The sequence below is a fragment of the Mauremys mutica genome, chromosome 1 (genome assembly GCF_020497125.1).
Source record: "Mauremys mutica isolate MM-2020 ecotype Southern chromosome 1, ASM2049712v1, whole genome shotgun sequence".
Taxonomy (NCBI): domain Eukaryota; kingdom Metazoa; phylum Chordata; order Testudines; family Geoemydidae; genus Mauremys; species Mauremys mutica.
This window is the reverse complement of record NC_059072.1, coordinates 109,788,333-109,806,427: the sequence shown is the minus strand read 5'-3', so window position 1 is coordinate 109,806,427 and position 18,095 is coordinate 109,788,333. Positions and strand designations below refer to the sequence as shown.

The following is an 18,095-nucleotide window of genomic DNA, read 5'->3' as shown; positions in this document are numbered from 1 at the left end:
AGCCAGCCGTCTGCTGATTGATTTAGCAACAGCAGAATGAAGCAACTCTCATGGACTGACATAGGAATAAATTCCTATAAAACTGGACTCTGAAGACTGAGGACTTTGAGTCTATGGTTCTGCTGCCAGCCTCCAGGAGCATCAGGTGCATCTGACACAGACTCGGCTCCATCCACATGACCAAGATACCTGGCCAGTAACTTGGCATGAGCAACGTCTAGACTGGTAACTATAACACCTATACAGAACCTAAATGAATGATTGTGTGAATATATATACATATATATATATATTCACACAATCATTCATTTGCTTTACTATTATATTTACAATAAATGTGGCATCTTTGCCTTATCCCTCTTAATATCTTAATAAGATCCTGCTGGTTTTTGTTATATTGGTATAACATTGCATCACTCCCATTTGCTGACAAATTAAATACAGTCCTGTGACCTAAATTAAGACCATTGACAAAAAGCATTGGTCTACTGTGCTGCGTAGGTCAAAAAGCCTTCTTTGCATGCAGATACTCCTACAGCATGTTGAGTCAGGGAGAGCTATTGCTGAACCTTTTCTCATGTTGAGGTGTGGCTCCTGTGTGAAGTCTCTGATGCTGAGTAAAGTCCTCATCTGTCACTGATGCTTCTCCCACATTCAGTACATACATAGGTTTGCTCTGTGTTTAGCGTCTCCTTAGATGAGGATCCTCCTCTTCACTTTCTCTCACAATCCTGCCATCTACCAGAAGACACAGAGAATCCAGACAATGCTTCATTCATGTGCTTGGGAGAAAGGTGATCTCAGAGAGAAGAAAAGTCTGTGTCACAAATAACCCACTCTTCATAAGATGTTAGACCTTGGGTCCAGCTCTAGCTAAATCCAGGAAGTGAGATGAGCAATTGGAATGCTCTAAGGAAGGGGCCCAGGGAGAGGACCCCTCTCCAGTAAGGCACCTGTCCTGGCGCAGAGAAAATGGCAGGGCACACTGTCCCCCATGGGCATGGCTCAGCTTGGCACATGGCTCAGAGAGGGCAGAACCAGCTACAGATAGGGCTTTGGAGCTACAGCCAGAGAAGGAAGTGCTGGGACATGCCAAGCCAAGGCCCCTGATGCTAGGGCAGGGGAGGGCCCAGCCTGGAGACTGCAGGGAGAAGTACTGTCCAGCCCAGCACCCCCACTACCCATGGAAAGCCCTGGCACCCAGGCGGCAGACTCCCTCCTTGCTGCTGCCCCGCAAGGAGCAGGGGGCTCAGCAAAGTGCCAGGACCTCCCCCCGCAGCCTGCAGTGCTGAGACTCCAGTAGGAGCTCCCCTATTTCTTCTCCTCAACATTCAGGGTCTGGGCATCAGCACCATGGGGCCTCCCTGCATTGCTGTCTTGGGCATGTCCAGGATGGGAGACAGGGGCTGCTGGGTCTCTGCTCAGAGCTAGCCAAGAGAGGGGTCAGAGGGCTGGGCTCCTTGAGCCTCCCCCTCTTGTACCCTTGGAGGTGAGGCATGGAAGAAAGAGTGACTAAGTGGGGGTGGAGGGGAGGGAGTATGTGGATGAAGGGGGAAAAGAGGGGAGGGAGAAGATACCAGTGAAAGAATGGTGAGGAGCGTGAACTTAAGGGGAATCTGCTCTCTTCTCTCCCCCCCACCACTTTTGAAGGCTTTTGTTGTAATATAGTGGTAAATCAGGAGAAGAGTTTTGTGGTGGCATCTCCTGCTATGGTGGGGATACAATGTTCCTACCTCCAAAATCCCAAAGCAGTTCATATTAAAGTGAAGGCTCATTGGCAAGTCAGATACATGACTGCTCCTTTCTGTCTCTGCCAGACCACTGCAGAGACAGTGAGATGAGACTGAAGTACAAGAGCTTGTATCAGCTATGTTGAAATTCCACCTTTGTACTGAACTCAATGATAGCCAGGTGCTCAGAGACCACAGTGACAGACATGGTATAAGAACCAAAATAGAATTCAATAGCATAGTTTCAGGCAGTATCTCTGAGCCAGCTGAGCCAGCGGCTTTTGAAAATGCTACTTGTAATTGACTGCATAAATAGAGCGGGCCAAAACTCAGGACTTCCAGTTTTGGGGAAATTTTGATATTTCAACATTTGGGTTTATTCCAAATTGGACCAAAGTTGAATTTGTTGAAATTTCTTGCAACCTGGTTGTGACAGGTTGTCACCCATGGGGCACAGTCTGGGAGCTATGGGAACCCGCTGCACCCCTCTAACCACCCAGCTGGGCTGGCCCTGCTCACACTGCTTCCTTAGCTGGAGACACAGCCAGCCTCCCCAGGCCCTGTTATCACCCAACACGACAGCAGGTGCTGCCACTCACCCAAAGTGAGCTACCTGAGTGCTGTACTTACACAACCCAAGTACAAACAGCAGACACCAGCCAATTTCCCAGCTCCCCAGGCTCGCACCCCCCACTGGAGTATAAATCCAAAATTATACCGAGTTGCACTGCACAGGGATCTGCACAATGTAAACTCATAATTATTTCGCTCTCCTCTAGATGTGGGAAAGCTATGCAACAAACCTGTGTTAATCAAGCTGATTTTTTTCCCCCAGACACTTCACTCAAAGACACACTGGTTTAGATAAAGCAAAAAACAACTGTATTAACTACAAAAGATAGATTTTTGAGTGATAGCAAACAGATCAAAGCAGATTACCTAGCAAATAAACAACACACAAACTAAGCCTAACAATACTAGACAGATTGGATATGAATTAGCAATTTCTCACCCTGGCTGATGATACATGGAAATCCTTCTAGCCTGGGTCCAGCATTTCCCCCAGTTCAATCTTTGTTCCTAAGGTGTTTCCAGGAGTCTCCTTGGGTAGAAAGTGAGGCCCCTAAATGATGTCACACTCCACCTTATATAGCTTTTACACATATCAGGAACCCTTGGTTCCAAAAACAGTTCCCAGCCCAGTTTGTGGAAAAATACAGGTATCCAAAATAGAGTTCAGTATCATGTGGTCTGGTCACATGCCCATGCTGAGTCATAGCAGCCATTACTTACAGACTGGCTGAAATGTTTACAGGATGGCTAAGCTCTGCCACAGTCCATTGTCTTTGCTGATGGGTCATCAGCACTGTTTAGCTTCTTCGGTGTTCTACCTGAAATGCTAGCTGGCTGTGGGTGTTTTCCAGAGTAAGCACATTTGAAATACAGATACACCATCAATATTCATAACTCCAGATACAAAAATGATACATGCATACAAATAGGATAATCACATTCAGCAAATCATAACTTTTTCAATGACACCTTAAAAGACATATATTGTTCAAGATGCAGCATAATTATGTCATAGTCATATCATAACCATACCACTATGAAGAATATTGGGTGCAGTATCACACTGGCAATTTTAAAAAAGTTTCAGAAACACTGATACCTGGTGTTTCCAAAACAAAATAGGCTCCCTGAATCCCAGTAGCCACTGACTGAAACTGGCATTCTTGTCAGTTTCATGGCTGCTATAGGGTTAGGGCTGGCGCTTTCAGGGATTACAATCTCCCTGCCACAAAGCCAGGAGCCTGGCAGTCCTGCCAGAGCTGTCAGATCTTCCAGCCTCCCTACTATGGAGCGAGGAGCCTGGAAACCATGAGGGCTTTCAGAGCTTCAATGTTACCTGTCACAGAACCAGGAGCCTGGAAGTCTTAGGATGGGCTTCCTGTGTCCATGGCTCTATGGCACACCCCTCCATGCCATCTGCCTTGGGGTCAGGGAACCCAAGGCTTCCAGACTCCCAGGCTAGTTGGCTCCCAGGGCTGCCTCTGAACCATGGACCCTGGAAGCCCAGAGCCACAGACTCTGGAAGGTTTCCAGCAGAACCCTGCCGTCTTTTAGCTGAAAATTCAGTGACTGTACAAATAAGGTAACATCTTTTTACAGAAGCTGTTTCTTACTATCTCTCTATATATATCACTAACTGCTACAGATAGCACATTTCTACATGTAGCAATTTCACATACAACATATAGTGCAAGAAACTGCTACCTGTAGGCCTTTGCTACATCAGATAGCAGCTTAATACAATAGCAGCTTCTAACATCGCTAAGTATCAGAATGTGCTGCCAGTAGCACATTCCTACGAGGAGCAGTATCCTTCACTAAACCTGGCGGCTGGCACCCATGGGTCCCTCTCCCTTCCCTACCCCCCCTCGCCCACTACTTCCTGCGCCTCTCTAGGACACACAGGCTGATCAGCTCTGTAGCTTTAACCCCCAGGTTACCAGATGTGAGGAAAATAAACACTTCCCCGCCCCTCCCCTCACCCCTCGTGGTGTCCTAAATGTCTGGGCAGTTCCCTGAGCTGTTCACCCCCCAACACCAAGCCTGGGCTCCGCTGCCCAGCCCGCTAGCCACCCGGAAAGCTTTGAGCAGGGCCACTAGAAACAGCCCTGAGCTCTAGGGGTTGGCATGAATTTTTGCTGTTAATATCCCCTCCCCTCCCTCTCCACACACACACACACACACACACACACACACACTTTGCCCCATCCCAGGCCCCTCGGTTGGCTCCCCCCCCCGTCCTTTCACATTCAATGCCCCTATGGACTTTTGCTCACTTCACACTCCTCGCATCTCCCTCAGTGTATCTAGCACCAGCTGCCAGCCTCTAAGTCTGACTCGTGCAGGTGCAGATCCTGGTACAGGGACTATGGGAAGGCTGTGGCATCTTGGGATGACCCTGTCCTTGGGCTGCTGGGGGTTGGTACAGCTCCTGGCACATTCAAAGGGTCATCCAGGGCCCTCTACTAAATTAAATTGTCTGTAACTGACTTAGAGACTTGAACCCCAAAACTAAGTGTGATTTATTGCATCCCTAACTTTACCAATTTAATACTGATTGGGAACATTTAAAATTCAGTGCCTGTGTATGAAGAAATGACTTGGTGCAAGGCACCAGACTGGCCAAGGCAATATGCAACAGCCCTTCCTGAGCTGAGAGGGGGCGAGAAGCAGGGAATACGTGTCGGGGCCTGGAATGTCGGGGAGGGCAGTTTAACTGTCATGAGGGCTTGTGTTGTTTACCCCAATGGTAGAGAGGGGAGATACAACGCTGGGCTGGTCCCTGTGTGACTCCCCAGCAGGATTCAATGGTATGCATCTGGGACCGTGCCTCTTAGGGGAGGCAGAGTGGTGGCCAACAGAAAGCAAGCCACCCTGGGACTTCACCCCCCTCGTCCCCAGTAGGGCAGGGCAGGGCAGGGTGCTAATGTGGCAGCAGGCAATGAGGGGGATGCAGTGGGGATTGACAGGAAAGCTTTATGTGTCATGGGGGGTGAAGCCCAGAAAAACAGAGTAAGGCTACGGGGGAGCATGGTGCCTGTTGGAGGAATGAAACCAAGGAGTGGGAGCCCCCATTGGTAGGGGAGGTGCAGGTACCGTGTGTCCCTGGGGGGGCAAGACCATAGAAAGGGGGCTCCCCCCATTGAAGGAGCAGTGTGTTTTGTCGTGAAGCTCACATGGAGGGTTTCTCATTGGAGGGAGCAGTGTGAGTGTGTGTCTGTGATGAGGCTGAAGCTCAGGCGTGTGATAGAGTCATATGCATTTGGACAGTGAAGTCCAAGACAGAGGGTGAGTCCCTTGGGGGAAGAGTATGTGCTGAAGGGTCAAGCCCAGGATGTGAAAGTCCAATTAATGGAGAAATGTGGGCTAGTAGGGGGTGGGATGGATCCCAACATGTGAGGTGCAGCCTAAATTTGTGGATGTGTTGGGAGAATGAAGCCCAAGAACAGGCTTCAACTGAAGCGCCTGAGCATATGGGGAGGGATGAGGAGGAATGAAGCATGGGAGGGTGGGTTCCCATTTAGGGAATACTATTACCAAGCATTTGGGGTGAAACCTGAATAAAGGGAAAATTCCATTAAAGAGTCGTGCGACATTGGGAGACAAAGCCCAGGAAAGTGGAGTCCTATTATGGGATCAATGTATGTAGGAGATGGGAGGAAGCAAGGTATTGAAGCTCAGGCCCCAGCCTTCAGAGCAATGGAACCATCATTATTAAGTGACACCATCTCTTCTCCTCCTAGGAGAAACCTTCCTTCGAAAGGCTGAAATCCACTTCTCCTCTGCACAAAGGACAAGGGGTGCTAAAGAAACAAGAGAGAAAGTTTATCCTGATTTTTCAGACACTAAACAGTGAACAGAGGGGAGGAAAAAAGAGTCTAGAGACTGAAGGAAAAGGAGCAAGAAATGAGGTAGGATTCACAAGAGCATGAGGAGGTTAAGACGAAAAAGAACTGGGCCTAGGTTTGGGAAAAGGGAAACTAGATTGGGAAAAAACACAAAGAGAAGCCGAGGGGCATACACTTCCTTCTGCCATCTCTGCATTTACAGTATTTATTCTGAAAAGGGAGAGGGGAAGTATTGAAATCCTGTGTCCTACATTCTGTGCTGTTCTATGCCTCATTATTACATTTCAGAAACTATCCCTCTGCCAGAAGTCACCCTCCTCCAAAAGGCCTGAGTTTAGTTTTCACAGCAAAGAACAAAGTGAGGAAAAGAAACAAGAGAAAAAGAAAAACCACAGGAAATGGAGAACAGCATTAAATGCAGGGGAAAGCATTAAATGCAGTGGTCTAGAGCCAAAAGCAGAAGAAACAAAGGCATCAGCAGCAGGAAGAACAGGAATTATGGTAATAATATTCAGGGCAGGTTGAGGAGATTAATAATTGCAATCTCCCTACATCCCTGTAGTAGATATCTCAGTTTACCACTTTCAGATTATGATCACATTCTCTCCGTGTCCCCACAGAGAAATGAGTGAAGGTAGGAATGAGGGTGTTTCCTGCATCCAGAGAGAGACAGGAAGGAAAACTAGCCCAAAAGAGTCCTGAGATTTTAAATTTCAGAGAAAAAAAATGGAATTTTTCATGCATTAAAGCCAAATGTGCAAAAAGCCCCTTAGTAATCAACCGAAACAGCTTCTATCTGCCAAAACCCCAGCTCTGGAGTCAAATTTTACATGGCATAGCTGGGGTTGGTAGCACTATCTATTATTAAAGTTGCCCAATATTTCCCATGTTTAGATCTTGTTTTTAGTTGCTTATAACTTTGCCAAACTTTAACCCTTTGGACTGAAATTCATGCTGATTATTTTTTTTTTGTGGAAAATTTCAACCAAAACAGGTCAGTCATTTCTGAGAATGAGGCTAGGGAAAAATATGTTGGTTTGCCCATGTTAAAATATAACTTTTATTTGAGGAACTCTAGTGTTCCCGTACTTTGGAGCAGGGACTTGAAACTTGGCCAGGGGCATGTTCTTTATGTCAGGGACATACCTTTTGCTGTCCCTGTGAAAATCCACTCAACTATGGCCATGGTTACAAGCCTTTAAAAAAAAAATCACAGTTTGCATCTACTCAGACACTTTCTAGAGCTTTGTAACTTCATTCCCTAAATTTGCAGCCACTCTGAGCATGCTTCAGCTCAGGGCTCAGCAGAATTTTCCCTGCAAAACTATAGTTCTCAGTGGCTCTTGGCTATGCCAGGTCTGGGCACAGGCCCTGAGAGCCTCCCTCTCCGGTGCCATTCCTGCTGATGCCCAGACAAGGAGGAAGAGGAAGCTGCCTCAATTGAATGTAGAGGGGACAAAAGCCAGAAATCAGCAGCACAAACCACTGAGCATAGAAAATAAAGAAGATCAGAGTCTAGAGACAGTAGAAAAAATGAGTTAGAATTCATAGAAGAGACTGATTGTATACAGGAGAAAGGAAGATAAAAAAGTTAGGGGTCTGAGTGGATCGAAAAAAAAAAAGAACAGGAAAAACAGACACAGATGGTTAAATAAATATTGTCTCAAGGTTCCTTTTGTTAGTTTACAAACCCAGCAGTGTAATCCATCCCTGCTTTTTAATCCAAAAGGAGGGGAGTGAGGGGGTGGGAAAAATTTAGTGAGGAAAGGAGAAAAGCAGGAATCACCACACCCCTGTACCCCAAATTGCTCTTTGTGTAAACACTACAAGCTTCCTGCACTCCTATGGCCGGTGTCTTGATTTCTCACTTACAGATAATAAAGAATAATAGATTCTGTATCTCAGTAGTGCGTAGAGGTCCAAATCATGGATCAGGGCCCCACTGTGCTCAGCACTATAGCTATATCTGCATCGGGTCCCATTGTGGAAGAAACTGAAATAGTAGGGCAGGAGAAGTCCAGAACCAGCTGTACCATACAGTAGGATAATGGAGAACAAATTCCAAGTGAGTCAGGACCTGCTGGGAGACCACTGTACAGTATGCTGAGCTAAAGGAGAAGAGAAGACTTGGGTCCTATCTTCTGAGCTGCTCCATGTCTCATCAGTAAATTTCAGTGTCTTTTTGCCAGGAGTCACCTTTCTTCAAAAGGCCTGAATCTAGATTCTCTCTCAGCAATGGCCAAAGTGAGGAAAAGAAACAAAAGAAAAAACACAAGAAATGGAGAAGAGCAGAACATACAGAGGAAGGTGACGCAGATGCTCTACGGACAGCGGCAGCAGCAGCAAGGATTAAGGTAATATTCAGTTCAGGGTGGGGCGATTTAACACAGAATTTAGCAGAGTTGATGTGGACATAGCGTGGAACCTCCAACATACTCATAGCCACCCACACCCTCTCTCTCCCTCTCCCTGGACCCTTATGGCAAGTGCCCCTGGTTATATTTCAGTTCTCTGGTTACAACTTTTCCACATGCGCCCAGTAAGTTAAAGGGCAAACAGGAGTGAGGCTATTATAAACCAAACATTAATGTAACCTCAGATTTATCCCTGGGATCCCTCCAGTGCAGGACTGTGGTGTCCCCAGGTAATTGTGTGTACATGAATTAGAATAGTTTGAGCTCATAGTCCAGGGGCAGCATCCTTGCTGAGGGAGGAAGCCAGCTCAGAGAGCAGTGTATGAGAGCTAGAGAAGAAGCCAATCCCAGAGCCCTACATTCTCAGCTGCTCCATGTCACATCATTTAATTTCAGGCTCTCTCTTTTTGCCAGGAGTCACCTTCCTTCAAAAGACCTAAATCTATTTTACCTCTTAGCAACTGGCAAAGTAAGCAAAAGAAAAAAAAGAGGAAACGGAGAATGGAAAATGCTGAGGACGGTGACGAGGAGGATCTAGAAACAGAAGCAGAAGACAAAGCAGCAACAGCAGTAAGAACTGAGGTTTTCGTTAGAGCAGGATGGGAGATGAAACACTGCAAAGAGCAGGAGCTGGGGAAAAACAATGGCGGCAATGTGGAAGGGTAGATAAGCTTTCTTTCCCTTCTCTCCATGAAAGGTGTGTAGCGCTGTGCAGTTCAAGAACCTGTTGGCCTTCCTCAGGCTAATTACTCCTCAAGGGACTCTCTGCACTTCCTGTGGAAAAGGCATGAAAACGAGTACCAAATCAGCTCCAGCTCTCTAAGCCACTCTGCCTAGTTCACTGCTATATAAATCTCCTCTTGTTCTTCCCCTTTCCCTGACCTCTGCTTGTCTAGCCTTGTCTATAAGCACCTTTGAACAGTAACAGTCTTTCTAGAGCTGGAAAGCACCTAGTGCACAGCAGACACTACCACAAATAAATAAGCATCACAACTAATAATGGAAATGATTTTGCCTCTCCAGAGAGATGTGCTCCATCGTAGGGTGGAGGCTCCGTTGGGGAAAAGTAGTCATGTTGTGAGGAGAGGAGCCCTGGGCCTGGTGTAATATAATGAGATAATGGGGAATTCAGACCAAGTAGGCTGGTTATGTGAGAGGTATAGGAAATCAGGCTTACAGGTCCTACTGAGGGACCAGTGTATATAGGGCTAGAGGAGAAGTGAAGCCCGAGGCTCTGCATTCAGAGCTGCTCCGTATCCCATCATTACATTTCAATGTATCTCTTTTTGCCAGAAGTCCTCTTCCTTCAAAAGGCCTGAATCCACTCTCCATCCCAGCAATGGACAAAGTCAGGAAAAGAAACGAGAGAAAAAGAAAAAACACAGGAAATGGAGAAGAGCAGAACATACAGGGGGAGGTGACAAAGACAGTCTGGAGACAGAAGCAGATGAAGCAGAATCGGGGCTGGATGTGGCTAGAGCATGGACCTCCCAGCACACTTACCTGCACACATCCACACTCTTCGTTTCTCATACTCTCTCCTTCTGCCAGGAGCTGCTTCCCCCTCCATGGCTGAAACCCACTTCCCCTCTGAGCAAAGGACAGAGCGACAGGAAGAAATGGGAGGGAAAGCAGAAGCACAAACAATTAGGAACACAAAGCAAAGGAGGGGTACACCTTCAGAGTCAAGAGACAGAAGCAGCAGATGGGAGAAATGAGGTAGGAGTCACAGAAAGTGGAGGGGAGGGGTAAGTGAAGGCAAAAGTGGCCAGGGTATAAGAGGATTAGAACTGGGAGAAAGGATAAAAGAGAAGCAGGGGGATATATACAGATTTCTCCCTCCTCTTCTTTCACTGTAATGTATTCCTGTTTTAGTTCAAGAGGTGTGGCCAGAAAATAAGTGAAGAGGGGAAAGGATGAGCAGCTCACCCCCCTGCCACAGTCCTGCATGCACACTGGTAATGTCTTGCACTCCCCTGGCAGCTGTGCTACTTTCTCTCTTTCAAAATGTGTCCCCACTCTCCCTGTAGATACACATTGTGGTGGGGACGAGGCTGATACCTACATCCTGAGATACACAGGCGGGCCACTCTCCCAAAGGAGAACAGAGAGTTTGACTTAAAAGTGGGAATGAGGCGGTTGTTGGCTACTGGAGAAAAGCAGGCAGGAGACTCTCCCAAGTGAAAGTAGAAAGCTTTCCACTTTAAAAAAAATGAAATGAAATTCTAAAAAACAAAGAAAAATTAAAATGATTAAAGGCTACATCTCCTTCTGTCCCACCACAGCGCTCCCCAGAGAGAAGTCTCCATAAACTTAATTTGCCCTTCCCAAATCCAGTCTGATATATGACTGAGTAAGTAGCACCCTCCAGTGGAGATTCTGGACACACCTTACAAATGCTTATTAATGCAGATTGATATATCCCCTGGGATCTCTCCAGTGCAGGGTTGTAGTTCTACTGGGTATTCAGTGGACACCTGCATGTGTGTGGGTCAGAGTGGGTCAAGCTCCCACTGGGGGAGTACTGTGGATAGAACATGGGAAGAAATTAAGCTGGAGGTGCTACATAATGTTTGGTCCTTCTTCCCTTGTAACAGGAGACACCTTTTTCCAAAAGGCCTGAGTCTGTTTTCCCTCTGTGCAATGAGCGAAGGGAGAGAAAGAACAAACACATGAAATGGAGAACAGAAAATACCAGGGAAGGTGATGAAAATGAGCTAGAGACAAAAGCAGAGGAAGCAGCAGCGGCAAGAATGAAGGTTGTATTTGGAGCAGGGTGGAAGATTAAACTGAAAGATGAGCAAGCCCCGCTGGTGGAAGGCAACCTGCAGGGTTGGGTCTCACTGCAGATTAAGTGTATGTACTTGGGGAGCAGTTGAAGCCCAGAGATGAAGTCCCTAGGTATGGCAAGGTACGAGTTTGTGCATGCTGGGAGGGGAGAAGGTGATGACCAGTAGAGTAGGTACACATAATTAGAGTCCTACTGCTAATGAAGACTGTACTATGTGGGGTCTGGTTAGAGAAGACGTGTGTGTTGGAAAAGTTAGGCCTAAGAGAACAGAGAGCAGTACAAATGTTGGGGATGTGTGGAGAGATGAAACCTAAGACAAGTGGTCCTCTGCATATGTTTAAGTGTGACTCCTAACAGGATTAGTTCCATCAAGGGAGATGGGTATCAGGGAGTAATGACCAAGTCAGCAGGGCACTACTATGAGAGAAGTATTGGACAGTGTGTGTAAGTGTGGCAGGAAAGATGGGACTGAAGCCTGGTGTTCAAAGCAGTTTCTTGCCTTCTTATTAAGCATTCACAGAAAAGATGGTAGGATATAGAGATTATAAGAAGCAGGGTGTGGGAGAAATCAGCCTAGGAGAAACCAGTGACAGGAATATGGTAGAATGGCATGTGAAGTGCTGGGGCAGGATTTGGAGTCCAGCAACCTCCACTTATGGCAGCTCTGCACTTCGTTATTAAATAGCATCATGTCTACTTCTTCCAGAAGCTGGGCTCCTCCAAGAGGCTGAAATCCAGTTCTGCTCTGGACATGGCACAAAATGAGAAAACGAAACACTGTACAGAGCTAACCCAGAGAAAACGGAGAAGACAAGAAAATGAAGGGGGCAGAGATGCACAGAGACTAGAGTCAGGCAGAAGAAATGAGGTAAGAGTCACATAAGGGGCAGAGGGCATGTGTTGGCAAAATGAAGACACCCCGGGCATGGGAAGATTAGAACTGGGAAAAGCAGCACAGGAGGTGTGAAGGGGTGAAGATTGAATTATTCCCTTATTAATTTCCTTTCAGTATTTTTAGTCTAGAAGTGGGGGAGGAAGTTACCACAGGAGGGGAAGGAGCAGAACCCCTTCCTCGCCAGCAATACTTTTGCATGCACACACATAACAGACTATCTGCACTCTCATGGCAGGGTCCTGATTACTTACTTTAAAAATCCTTTACACCTCTCTGCAGAGGCCTAAAGAGGGAACACTGTGGTGAGAAGGAGGCTGTTAGCCGCACCTTGAGAGACACAGAAGACTCGAGACTGGAGAGCTTTTTACTCCAAAGGGAAACATGGAATTTACCCTTATAAAACCAAAATAAATACAATTAAAGGCAAATTCTCACCCAGCCTAACACTCCCCAAACATAGCAGAGTTGTAGTAATCTGTCAGCTCTGAATGTCTTTTAGGGCTAACCCACGTTGACCCTGGGGATCTCTGCTTCTGTTCCATCGCTCTGGCCCTGTGAACATCCAAACAGCAAAAGATGAAAAGTTTTCTTGTCAGCTATTTTTATTTCCTTCTTCCAGAATTCAAGCTGATGGGACAAGCCCTTTTGCATCTAGCCTCTTCATGGGTGTGAGGGGCCAATTAACAACGTCTTTGTATTGTGATGTCTTACCGTGGTCCATTTAGTTTTGATAGGTCTTCTTGAAAGGCAGGAGATGATCCCTCCTGACTGGGTTCTCAATTTCAGAGCAAACATTTTTTACAGTTAAAAAAGCAAAAACTTTAAATGGTACCTTGTATCAGAGGGGTAGCCGTGTTAGTCTGGTTCTGTAGAAGCAGCAAAGAATCCTGTGGCACCTTATAGACTATAGTCTATAAGGTGCCACAGGATTCTTTGCAAATGGTACCTTGTAGCATGTGATAAAGATATTGTGAGAGTAATGCAGGCAGCAACTTACAAGCATTTCATGAAGTCTAAACACTAAACACATTGTTATAAGTCTAATATAATCTTAACCATAATAGCACACAGGTGAAACAGACTGATTTCCAGCAATGAATTTGTCAGAGCTCAGCTGAGGCCTAAAGCCCTTGGCAAGAGCTGGCACCTAGTCTGCCAGCATCACACACTTCACAGGCTTTCATTAATAAACCCTCTCTAACATACCTGTGAAACCATACCACTGCTGAGTTGTGGCATGATCAGGGGCTGTGCGTGTTCATGTGGAGACGAGTGGGTTGAGCTCCCTCTGGGGAGCAGTGTCTTTACAAAGGGAGCAAGTCTACTGAGGGCACGAGTGCATGCAATCATAGTGGAAAATTGAAGTCCCAGGTCCTACATTTGAAACCAGTGCACACAGGGCTTAAATTTCCTAAAGGCCCCCTGCCCCGGACTCAACATGCTATAAAAACACCATGGGGGTTTGAAAATATTTACCAGCGCTCTGCTCCGGACAGCTCCAGCTGAATTTAAGTCCTGAGTGCACATCTCAGTATTAAGTATCAGAGGGGTAGCCGTGTTAGTCTGGTTCTGTAGAAGCAGCAAAGAACCAGTTTCTCCTCCCTTGGTTTTCACACCCCAACTGCTAGAACAGGGCCTCATCCACCCTGATTGATCTAACCTCGTTATCTCTAGCTTGCTTCTTGCTTGCTTATATATACCTGCCCCAGGAAATTTCCACCACTTGCATCCGAAGAAGTGGGTATTCACCCACGAAAGCTCATGCTGCAAAACGTCTGTTAGTCTATAAGGTGCATCTCAGTATTAAACTGTTGTATCTCTTCTTCTTCCAGGAATCACCTCCCTTCAGGGGTGAATATAAGTTAAAGGACTTACCGGTACACCGGAGTCCTAGGCAGGGGTGTGGCCTCAACCGGAAGAAGCGGGGCCTTTAAATCAAGATCAGCTTTAAATCAGCTGTGGCTGGGAGCCCTGGGGCCTTTAAATCACCCCTGGAGCTACCAGTTGCAGAGGCGGCTGGGGCTCAGGGGGCGATTTAAAGGGCCCTGGGCTCCAGCTGCTGCAGGGAGCCCAGGGCCTTTTAAATTGGCAGCCTGGAGAAGCCAGTTGAGTCCTCTGCCTCCCTTCCAAAGGCCCAAATCCAATTTCCTTCTTTGTCACAAAAATACCCAGCTGTGGGAGATGGGAAACTACATGGGGAGGGCTCTGAGTTACTACAGAGAATTCTCTCCCAGGTATCTGGCTGGTAGGTCTTGCCCACATGCTCAGGATCTAGCGGATTGCCATATTTGGGGTCGGGAAAGAATTTTTCCCCAGGTCAGATTGGCAGAGAGCCTGGGTTTTTTTGTCTGCCTTCCTCAGCAGTATGGGCCATGGGTCACTTGCAGGTTTAAACTAATGTAAATGGTGGAATCTCTGTAACTTGAAGTCTTTACCATGATTTCAGGATTTCAGTAACTCAGCCAGAGGTTAGGGGTCTATTACAGGAGTGGATGGGTGAGGTTCTATGGCCTGCAATGTGCAGGAGGTCAGACTAGATAATCACAGTGGTCTCTTCTGACCTTAAAGTCTATAAGTAAAAAACACTATAGATGGAGCAACGCAAAAAATGCAAGGAAAGGTGAAGGAGGGAGGCTAGACATGGGGCAAGCACAGCAAGAAATGAGGCAGGTTGAAGAGAAGGAGCAAGGGAGAGAGAGATAAAGAAAAAGGAAGCAGGTTGGGGGTGGGGGTGGGGTGTGTGTGTCCCATTCTCCTCCTCTTCCTCCACTGCTTTAGTGTCACATGTTCTGTGAGGACAAAGGCTGTTGAGGGCAAAGATACAGCTACCCGCCCAATAACATACTTGCATTCAAACACTCTTGCAGATGTCCTGCACTCCCATATGAGTATCCTGGGTTTCTCACTTCAAAATCTGTTCCCTGTCTCTGGCTATGTAAAAAGCAGGTTATTATCTGCATCCTGGGACAGGGAAATAGGGGCCATGGCTCACAGGTGAGCAGAGATTTGATAGCCAGACTATCAACCTAAGTGCCACTTCCTGAGTCTGACATCATAAAAAATAATTCTTAGAGCTCCTTCCAGCTGAGATTGTCCTCATACTTTTTTTTTAAAGTCTTTGAGGCAACCTTTCTTTACCTATGGGGATCTCTCCAGGGTAAGGCAGGCTTCTGTTTGAGCTAGTGCACGAGAGTCAGAGTGGACTGAGCTTCCCACTGAGGAAGTAGTGTGTGTAGTGAGGGCAAGAAACCCCGAAGACTGGGATGTCATTTTGAGCTGGAAGTGTGTTTTTGGGGGAAGGTGTGAAGGCAAGGATTGGGGGTTCACATTACAGGAGCAGTGTGTGGGAAGCCTAGAAGCCTGCTGAACTCCTAGAGTAGCCATTCCTTCAGTTAAAATGTCCTTACTTTATCCAGATTGGGCCAGTCAAGACACCAATCTGGCCCCTGACTGGTGGAGCCAGTATCCCTCTATGCAAATTACTCCTCCTCACGCACAGTGTGGGGTATAGGGATAATGTGGAATGTTAGGACTGGCTGTTTAGTTGCCACGACACTTTGCCATGGTTACCTTGGGAAGGGGGCGGGGTTTGCTCTGCACATAGCACTGACAAGTATTATAACTCCCTTATCTGGCCCGCATTGGAAAGACTCTCGACCTATGGACTCATGAGGGACATTGTGGTGGTTAGCAGAGAGCAAGTCACTGTGGGTATGGCTTTCCTTCTCACCCCCAGAGGAAGTGAGTCTCCCCAAGAGCAGTGTCGCTCGTCCCACTGGAGAAGAAAAGTGAGGGGGTTGGGGTAGGTTTTTTATGCAAAGATGACATTTCATTTTAGAGCGCAGTGCATGTTGAGGGGGTGATGCCAACGTGGTGACCTCTGTGTGTGTGTGTGTGTGTATGAAACTGAGGATGAGGGAGTCCCACTGATGATGGAATCTATGCATTGGAGTTGGGGATGTGTAGGTTGTAGGCACATACATCTGAGAGTTGAGAGAGTGAAGCATAAGAAACCAGTCTCCCATTGGAGCTGTGCAGTGAGGGAAGAAGACCAGAAGAGGGTGGGGGTTCCATTCAGAGAGCACTGCATGTATTAGCTGCAAAGCCTACTAGCAGGAGAATTCCCTTAGAGCCTTGTTGCATTAAGAAGTGAAGTCCAAATTAGCTAGGTCCTACTACAGAGGGTGTGTGTGTGGTGGACTGTTGTTGAAGCCCAGGGACCAGCACTCAGGTTCCATACCTCATTATTAAATATCCTCATCTCCACTTCTCCCAGGAGACACCTCCCGCCAAAAGGCTCAAATTTACTTCCCTTCTGAGACACAGAAAGTGTTTGGGAGAATCCCTCCTAGCATTAACTGCACACATGTAGCCTGGCAGAAGCTCTACAGTGGCTCTGCACGTTCTTTCCTGTGAGGACAACAAGTGTCCATCACGCTGGATCATCCATTATTACCCTTTAGATAGAAACTGAGCTCCATTTCTGGTCCTCATTTTCTGCCATCATAGTAGATAACTTGCTGTCTCTGACTACCAGAGTAGATTGCTGGGCTGCTTCAGTTATGCCTCCAAGCAACCTGATCCCCTCCAAGGTCAGATTGGTAAATACCATTGTCAGGGAAAACAGGGGCTAGCAGCAATGATGCTGCACTCACCCAACAGAAGGTAGTGTAAGAATGTAGGGATTTACATTTGAAAATAATTAGCACTCATTTCCTCTCTGAGCTTCACAATTCCCTCTTCCTGCTTCTAGGGGGGAGCACTAGAGGGAATACACTGATGCTGGCAGAATAGGGAGCTTACAGCTCCTCCAGTGCTGGTATTTCCCATCAGGAATCACTAAGAACTACATTTTTCCTTCAAGTATTGCCAATACAACCCAATCTTGGGCTGAGCCTGCACCCCTCTAGAAAGTTCTGACAGGTTAGAGTTGTGAGGACTTAGAGCATTCTATGGCTTGGTGCAATGTGAGGTTATACAAGGAGATGTGCTACCTTTTCCCCTCCGAAACTCCCGCTTCAGTGACTTTCAGTTGCCAAAAGAAGCAGAGCTGAACGTTTCTGGGCTTTCCCCTTGAGAGTCCACTCACCATTTTTAATTTGCCCCCAGTGGGAATAGTTGTACATACATTTTAGATATTATGTAGATAGATAATTGTAGTCCTACTAGGGCAATTTTATATCCCCCGGAGAGCTTGATTCCTGGAAACATGTAGCCCTTATAGATGGTAGTCCACAAAAAATAGACTCATATTAAAGAATGCCAATTTTCTAGTTTGAAATTCCCAATTTCCGACCCTCATACCCAATGCCTAAGATGAATGTGACAGAAATGTACCACATTGATGCTCCATCTGCCTGAACTTTAGCATCCAGTCTGTCCCCTATGACTGTTAGACCCAAGGGTGCTCACCAATAAGACAGCCACAAAGGATTTGGAAACAGTTTTAGACAGGGATGGTGTCCCTAGCTTCTGTTTGCCAGATGCTGGGAATGAGCGACAAGGGATGGATCACTTGATGATTACCTGTTCTGTTCATTCCCTCTGGGGTACTGGCCACTGTTGGAAAACAGGATACTGGGCTAGATGGACCTTTGGTCTAACCCAGTATGGCTGTTCTTATGAACAACGTGACAGCACAAGGCCAATGGGTTCCCACAGAGGAGGAGAGCATCAGTTTGCTAAAATTTTGAGCTGGTAGGCTGACTCTTCTGGTGGTCCAGCTGTAGATCAATGGAGATTATTTTCCAGTGCAATTCAACAATACTACAACTGTAGTGGTCTGACCGCTCAGGAAGGAGCCAGGTGTTAGAAGCTCCACTCAGAGGCAAGAGAGCATCCCAT

The 18,095-nt window shown here is 46.8% G+C and overlaps 1 protein-coding gene across 1 annotated transcript; it reads left to right on the top strand.

The window, feature by feature from the left end:
• The first annotated feature begins 4,985 nt into the window (after positions 1 to 4,985).
• LOC123344732 lies at positions 4,986 to 16,623 on the top strand. The gene is made up of 9 exons (XM_044981239.1): positions 4,986 to 5,113; positions 6,047 to 6,214; positions 6,440 to 6,652; positions 8,341 to 8,505; positions 8,980 to 9,135; positions 9,859 to 10,284; positions 11,163 to 11,324; positions 12,063 to 12,224; positions 16,528 to 16,623. The coding sequence occupies exons 1-9, from the start codon at positions 5,111 to 5,113 to the stop codon at positions 16,621 to 16,623; spliced, it is 1,551 nt and encodes a 516-aa protein (XP_044837174.1). The 5' UTR covers positions 4,986 to 5,110.
• The last annotated feature ends 1,472 nt before the right edge of the window (positions 16,624 to 18,095 follow it).

What these genes read in the sequence shown, in the direction of transcription:
- LOC123344732 (XM_044981239.1), top strand. An exon ending in CAGCAGCAGCAAGGATTAAG is followed by an intron (nt 8,506 to 8,979) that starts GTAATATTCAGT and finishes TCTTTTTGCCAG; the next exon opens with GAGTCACCTTCCTTCAAAAG. An exon ending in CAGCAGCGGCAAGAATGAAG is followed by an intron (nt 11,325 to 12,062) that starts GTTGTATTTGGA and finishes TACTTCTTCCAG; the next exon opens with AAGCTGGGCTCCTCCAAGAG.